We start from the raw sequence: 7,975 nt of genomic DNA on the forward strand, positions 1-7,975 counted from the left end.
GCAAAACCCTAGCAACGATGGATCAAGTAGGAGAAACAAAACAAGAGGAGGCATCACCTTGGACAAGATGTCCGGCCAGGGGACCAGAATCCGGTAGCCGCGGGGCGGGGGGACAAGGCAAAGCAGTGTTGGATTTGGTCAGCATAACCTGCCCCTGTGAGTTTCAACTTGGGGTTGATAATGCATGAGTGTAGTCAACCCTTTACTAAATTGACCATCTATGATGTTGGATTTGATCAGCACAATCTGCCCCTATGTTTTCCAACTAGGGTTCGGAACCCATGTGTAGCCCATATTTTTATCTTTAATAAAAAAGCATTACATGTCAATCAAAATGTAACACGTGTTAAAACAATTAAGATAATATTTAAAAATATTAAAAATTAATTTTCAGTATTTTTTATACTTAATAAAAATAGCCGATTCAAGAGTGATGCATATCGATTTTTTGCCAATACGATATGTATCGGTTGATACAGGCCAATATGTACCGATACTGACGCTAAAACACAATATAAAAAATTGCCACACGTGCAGCGATTTTCTATGTTTTGTGTGGCCCTCATCACTGGATCTGCTCGGGCTTTACTTTGACAGCACCATAGCCCATTGGAATTGTATGAAGACCCATACCCGATCTTATACATGGCTCGAATACAAACCGCTCTAGACATAAAGACCTAGCTGTGTTGGCTCAGTCAGACGTACTTACGGTCTCTGTCCATGTCATACCCTTTGACCCCAGAGAGTAGCCTAACTTTGGCTTACACAGGGGTGACGCCCATTGGATTTGAACCTAGACCGCCCGACAAAACGGTCAAGGCCAAACCCCTTGGGTCTCTTACGTATAAACTTACAGGTGACATGTGTTCATTTTTTTTTTCATAAATAGGACAAGAGGACAATGAAACAGAGGATGCCATCTCTCTCTCTCTCTCTCTCTCTCTCTCGCGCGCGCGCGCGCGCACTCGCTCATGGTTTTGGGTTCTGAATGAGTTAAAGAGGAAGAGGGAAGTAGGACGTGGTTCTGAGGGTCTTTGCATCACCACCTACTGGTTGAGCCACCTGCGAGAAACTTTTGGGATGGATAGAGAGGTGGGTGAGAGAGTCTTCTTGTGGAAACTCATTTCTTTGCATGTTTTGTTTGTGAGTTAATTCATTCTATTTGTAGAGGGTAGGAATTTGTTTTACTATTTGCTTTTGTTAAGTACAAGAATGTGTGGGCGCAAATAATGAGAGAAAGAGAAATTGGTACTCTTGAAAACAAAATTTCTTGAGCTAAATTGTCTTTTTATGTGTTGTTTATGGCATCAGGAACGAAGTAATCCTTTATTTATATACTATAGTCCCTCTTAGAAGAGAAGAACAGGGCGGTATGTTCAAGGGAGAGCGACACGAGTGCATGCTAACCGTTTGTTGAAATGCCTCAGTGAGCAGTTAGAAGTGCCCAAGCAAGAGCTGATGTGCAACATGTTTGATGCACATAAGAGTTTGTATAAAAGCTCAAACCAGCTGGATGAGGGTTTACAATATGAGACAGTAGCCGAGAGTCCTTTTTCCTCTTGTAAAGGGGCCTTCTAACAATCCAGTTAAGGAGAAAAGTAGACAGGGTGTGTCTGGAGAGCAACCTTTCTAGTTTATTACTCAGCCACCCTGTTGACAGTCTGAAAAACAGTGCACTGTGTGCAGCAACAGGTTTGCACAATAAGCGTTTGCCTAAGTGCCTCAAATAGGCAGATTTGCTTACCTCAATAGCTTAAATACTCCTAGACTCTTTTTATGAGCGGAAGCTGCTGCAGACAACTATGATTGACTCACAACAAGCAGAGCACGTTGGCAATAAAATTGAATATGCTGCAAGTTGAATGTGGATCAAGCATGGGTAAATGCATGGTGCTCTGATACCAGCGTTGGATTTTTATGCTTGAATTGAAAGGAAATTTTTGAACCAGAAGAGAGTGTGCTGTTTGTGTCGTAGTACTGGGAATTGACAGGCGACTGCAATGGGTACTCATGCACTCGTATTAAAAGAAGGTTGCAACCAATTTCATTTTCATTGCTGCAAGTTTGGTTTCAGTCCTAAGTTGAGAAATGCAGTTGTTTCTTTCTCAACACTGACTCGAGTGGGATCTGATGTCAAGCGAGTAGATCACAGGGACTGGCTTTCTCCAAATGAGGTCTTGAAAATCTTCAATGGGTTAAGATATCCTGAGCTGATTATCAATACCTTCCAGAAAGTTTCTCTGCGTAAGGACTATAAGCCTAATGAGGCCCTTTACAGCATGATAATTGAGAGGCTTGCTCATGCACAAATGTTTGATGCAATTGAAAAGCTCTTGGTGAGGATAAAAATTGAGCGATGTAAGATGTCAGATGAGTTCTTTCGCACTTTAATTAAGTTATATGCTCATGTGGCAAACAACCCTGAACGGGCTGTCAAGGCACTCTATGAAATGCCAGAATTTCGATGTTGGCCTACGGTTGCAACTTTTAATTGTGTGCTTAATATGCTAGTCTGCACAAGGAGGTATGAGACCCTTCATGAGGTATACTTGAGAGCTCCTCGGTTGGGTGTCAAGCTTGACACCTGTTGCTTCAATATTCTCATCAAGGCCTTGTGTCAACTTGGAAAAATAGGTCCTGCATATTCATTGCTTGATGAAATACCTAAACAAGGCTGTAAGCCTAACAGAAAAACTTATGCAACACTCATGCATTATCTATGTGAACAAGGCAATGTGGATGAAGCCTTTGAACTCTATGAAAGAACAGATAGAGCGGGTTGCCATCATGACACAATAACGTTTAATATATTAATTTCTGGGCTCTGCAAACAAAGGAGAGTGATGGAGGGAGTGGATTTATTGGATAAAATGAAGTCCAAAGGATGTTTCCCTAACTCTGGATCTTACCTAGCAGTTATATATGGTCTGTTGGATACAAAGAAGTTTGTTGATGCAAAAATATTGACATACCGGATGATTTCAGAAGGCCTTTCTCCAAGTTTTAGATCATACAAATTGTTGATTAAAGGGCTCTGTACTGCAAGGTTACTAGATGATGCTGAGTTGATTCTAAGACAGATGATACAGCATGGATTTGTTCCTCAAATGGGAACTTGGAGGCGGCTTCTCAACTGCATGTTTCCAAGGACTGGCAATATATTTATCCACAATGATTTCATTGATGAATTAGTTCAGTTTGAGTGTCTAAATCAAGATTCGTAAAAATATGAGGGTAATGCCGATATACTTCTATGTGTAACAAAAGCTTGATGATCTTCTATGGATTGGAGGCAATTCATCCAGTACAGGCCATGGCAGGGCATTTTAGATCCATACCATCAAATCGGATTTCCTTTTTGTTAATGTCACCTAGGCATGAATACATTCTCCATGGAGACTTGAGACATACTTTGAGAGTGCTTCAACTCAGGATCACCCAACATGAAGGTAACGAAGTCACCTGTTTGCTCGTGAAAAAAACTCAATGAAAAGTTGGGATCCGTTGTCTTGATATGGAGGATTCATGATTTTTCTACCTTTGCTGTTTTTTGATGAATGTAGTATGATACATGCTTGTAGGCGGGCTAAGGTTTGACCATTGTTGATGATGATGATGATGTATCACGCTAGATGTTCATTCTGTGGTCACTTATCTTTGAAGGGTTGAAAAAGGAAATGAGGATCAATGAAAAGGGTGATTTGTATGGGATCTTTCTGTACCTTTGATGGAAGTTTCCTTTCAATTATTTTGAACTGCAGAATTTTCATTCTGTTAGTTCAGCAGTCATCCAATTTCAAGTTAATCAGTAGAGCAATCAAATACCCGTAGGCTATTCTGTCCATGTTATCCCTGTACTATTTTCCTGCCATCTCTACAAACATTAGCATGTCTGTTATGGTCAATGTCACCATGAAACCAAGAACAAGTGGTTCTCATTCAAACTCGTTCTTCTCAGCAGTGGTAGCTCGATGACCACTATCTATCTCAGCTATTCTACATACTGTTCACAGCCCACTGATCGTGGGGTCCTTACAAAGGAGGTAACATGAATGTAGAGAACTGGTTTACTTGATGCATACTTCAATATTACTGTAGACTTGGCCAAACTCTTACAAGAAATGCACGTCCATGTTGTTCAACTGGTGCCCACTCGGCAAAGTCTTTATACCTTTTGTGTAAATGTGCATTCGTGCGTGGGTGTGTGGGGGTCTGCTGGTCTTGGGCTGGCAAATCAATTGACATGCTGGGGGATAGACCCCAATAGGATTCTGACACAAGATGCAGGTTTACGATAGTGCGACTCTAACCAGTCCAACTATTGATACTTGACTTGGTATGGTCAGTGCTCCAGATGTCTGGCTCGGTTTGGTGATGTTATGGTTTGGCATCAAAATTAACATAAGGAAACTCTGAAATTTGAAGACAACGCAGATGGTTGGTAAAAAAGTAGAAAAACTATTTTGGTTGTGTGATGGTAGACTGCAAAGTTACAGTATAAACCAAGCATGGTAATATACAAGGGTGGATTCCTCTAATACCATTTAACATACTTTGATATTGGATCCAATAGTCAAGGCTCCAGACACCTCATAACCACTTTGTGATCTTCCTGTTAAGGTCTAGAATGCTGAGTATCTCCTCTCTTATATGTAGAGAGAGAGAGAGAGAGAGAGGACAATATGGCGCAATCGTTAGATAATTGTTTGAGAATACTAGTTGTCAATGTGAACTTGAGGGCGCAGACAGATGGCATGGTGTCAGCCACACAAAAGCGTGTTTTATTCAGAGAGCATGTTTCTTGTCACTTCAATAATGTTGGAGTTAAAAAAATAATTGATTCGGACAAGTAATAGGAACAGATCCTAGGAAATGTACAAACACAAGCATATACCTGTCATCTTCTGCGGTGTTGCCTATAAGCTATAGCCACAATAAACCGAAAAAGAAAAGAAGGCAACAAATTAACATGAAATCCAGTGGTTTGGATGGGACATGAATCCAGCTTTGGATGGGTCAAGACTAGGAGGGTCTGGCCCATTTGCAGCTATAATGTTGTACTTATATCAACAAATGGGACGTTGGTTGGGTCTGCCTAACCCCAGCTTTCTCTGTCAAAAAAAAAAAACAAATGAGACGGGTAGGTGGTCTCTCTCTCACTCTGTGTGTGTGTGTGCGCGCGCCCACGTGTGCATCCGCTGAGAGTCGGGGTGGCAATCGGGTTGGGTTGGCGAGTCATGTCGGCGGGTTGGCGGGTCAGCATACCTCGACACGAACCCGACCCATTTATTAAACGAGTCGGCTGTGGCAAACATGAACCCGGCCCATTTATTAAACGGGTAACCCGACACAACACGGTTAACCCGTTTAATAAACGGGTCGGGTCGGGTCGGGTAAATGGGTTGGTGGGTCAGGTTCGGGCAGGTTGGTGGGCAGGTCGGGGTTGGCGGGCGGGTTGGAGGGTCGGGTTCAGGTAAACGGGTTGACCCGCCCGCCTAACCCGTTTATTAAACGTGTCAGACGGGTTGGCGGGTTGGCATACCCCTAACACGAACCCGACCCGTTTAATAAACGGGTTAGGCGGGTCAACCCATTTACGACACGAACCCGTTTAAGCCAAACCCGAACCCGGCTAAGACGCAGGTTGGCGGGTCGTGTCAGATTTTGACACCCCTAGCTGAGAGCATGATGTAACAAAGATCTCTTGCATGCTTATAGTAAATATGAAAACTCAAGGGGTAAGATTTTTCTTTTAGGTGTACCAAATGCTCCCTACCCTGTTGAAGGAACAAATAAGTAGGACTTTTTAAAATCTGGTCGAGTTCTTTTTTGTTCCAAGTGGTCTCAAGTCTGTGTCCAACCTATACTAGGTTATAGCATGAAAAGAGGGGCCAGCTTGGACCAGAATAGGCTAAGGACCATATCTTGGACATTGCCGATAAAACCATATGAGAAAGAAGTGTATGTAATATCTGATCCAAGTGGATCAGTTCAACTAAACTGGACACATCATGAAAAATGGGCCTGATCAGTTAGGACCCCACCACTCGACAGAACTAATAAGGGATGAAAGGGGATGTAAAATGGTGTTTCTATCGCTAGGTATTGTTGCTTTATGAAACCGATTCATTCTAAAACTCAACAATCTTTATAAGCAATAGCCACAATAAAATGGAAAAGAAAAGAAGGTAACAAATTAACATGAAAGCAAGTGGGTTTGATGGGACATGAATCAGGCATAAGATGGGCAAGACCACGAGTTGCAGCTCTAATATTGTACTTCTATCAATAAATTGTTGAAATTCACACCGGGGTGAGGGAGGAGAGAATAGAGAAAAGAAAAGGAGAACGGAAATCGTGAGAAAACGGCTGTCAGTGGGTTTTTTTCTTGGTTTTTCTTATAGTGTGCAGGGGCTGGAGATTTATTGTCCTCCCTTGGGTAGCTGTTTTCTCGACCATGAATGAGGATTTTAATCTCATTCGATACAATATTCAATACGTTATTATGAGATTTTTAACTCACGCATTATGTGAGTTACGAGTCCACCATTGTGTAGCTCTTTAGATTCTAGTGCGAGACCCTATGGCTACATTGGATCCAATTATCTATACCTAATATCTTTCATTTGGCCATATGGGATAAACAACCATATTATATGACAACCGGTGTATCATGTATCATATAGAGTATTTTATGATAAAAATGCACCCAATAAGCTATGCACAATTTCAAGAGTTATAATAGTATTTAATATGATGTTTTTTCACATGTTATGGGTTATTTTCTACATAATCATGTGAATGTTGTATCATTCATATTCAAGTATGAGTTTTTTCACATATGCTATGAGTTATTTTTCACATAGTTGTATGGATTTTTCCATCATTCATATTCAGGTATAAGTATGAGGTTTTCACATATTTTATGAGTTATTTCTCACATAGTTGTATGCACTTTCATTCATTTTTAAGTATTCACACATGTTATGAATTACTTTTCACATAGTCATGTGATATTTTCAATATCATACGAACCATGATTCTTTCCACATATGATATGGGTTTAACCATGACATTGTCTTTGCATGCACTACTTTCAGATAACCTTATAGGTTTTTCATCATGTAATAGTTTAAATTATAACCCTTATGTGCAATATCATATTCAAAATTATAGTGTGGGTCTCACTTATATAGTAAGTCATGGGGGTTCTTATGAATCTTGCATAATCATACCATATGACATCATCATGTTCACATGCACACTAGTGGTACTATGATTTTTTATTAACTCATGGATCCATAATAAAATATGATTTACCAAATATAGCAAATACTTTCATTTTTCAAAACTTTCACCATAGTAAATACTCTCATTATCCATGTGCATCATCATCACATGCAACATGTTTAAATTTTCATCAGGTTAACTATCACCTGATCATTTTGGATCGATATATATCCAAATCCAAATAATCATAAATATCATTAAAATCACCATTTTGCATACCATACATAAGCTTCTAACACATGAAAATATTCTTCATGCATCCATACAAACAAATCATAAGGAGCATAACTTATGACAATTATTTATCTTTGTATGCAAATAAAATATATCAACGTGCATGTGTAAAATTATAATTCAACTCTCACTTTTTCAATGCATTGCATTTAGCAATATGCACAAGTAATAAAACTTAAGTTCTCATATCCAAATTTAATTTGAATATGCACCATATCCATATCCAATGAAAGTTATCTCTCATTACCATTTGGATATGCCAAACATAATAAGTTTATTCCAGGGCTTTAATCTTATGATAATAAGCAACTTAAACTATAAGCAGGCCAACATATAAGTTCAAATCCATTACCAGATCAACTAAAAAAATATATATCCAAATCTTACTTGAGATGTTATCATCAAGTCCAACACAATCCATATTAAAAAATGGATCTCTATGCAAGCT

General features: G+C 39.7%; 1 protein-coding gene across 1 annotated transcript; it reads left to right on the top strand.

The window, feature by feature from the left end:
* The first annotated feature begins 914 nt into the window (after nucleotides 1–914).
* On the top strand, nucleotides 915–3,710 carry LOC149827189 (uncharacterized). The gene is made up of 2 exons (XM_090020249.1): nucleotides 915–1,095; nucleotides 1,315–3,710. The coding sequence occupies exon 2, from the start codon at nucleotides 2,004–2,006 to the stop codon at nucleotides 3,225–3,227; it is 1,224 nt and encodes a 407-aa protein (XP_089876375.1). The 5' UTR covers nucleotides 915–1,095; nucleotides 1,315–2,003; the 3' UTR covers nucleotides 3,228–3,710.
* Nucleotides 3,711–7,975: the final 4,265 nt, after the last annotated feature.

The sequence above is a fragment of the Nuphar pumila genome, chromosome 10 (genome assembly GCF_984573655.1).
Source record: "Nuphar pumila chromosome 10, dmNupPumi1.hap1.1, whole genome shotgun sequence".
Lineage (NCBI taxonomy): Eukaryota > Viridiplantae > Streptophyta > Magnoliopsida > Nymphaeales > Nymphaeaceae > Nuphar > Nuphar pumila.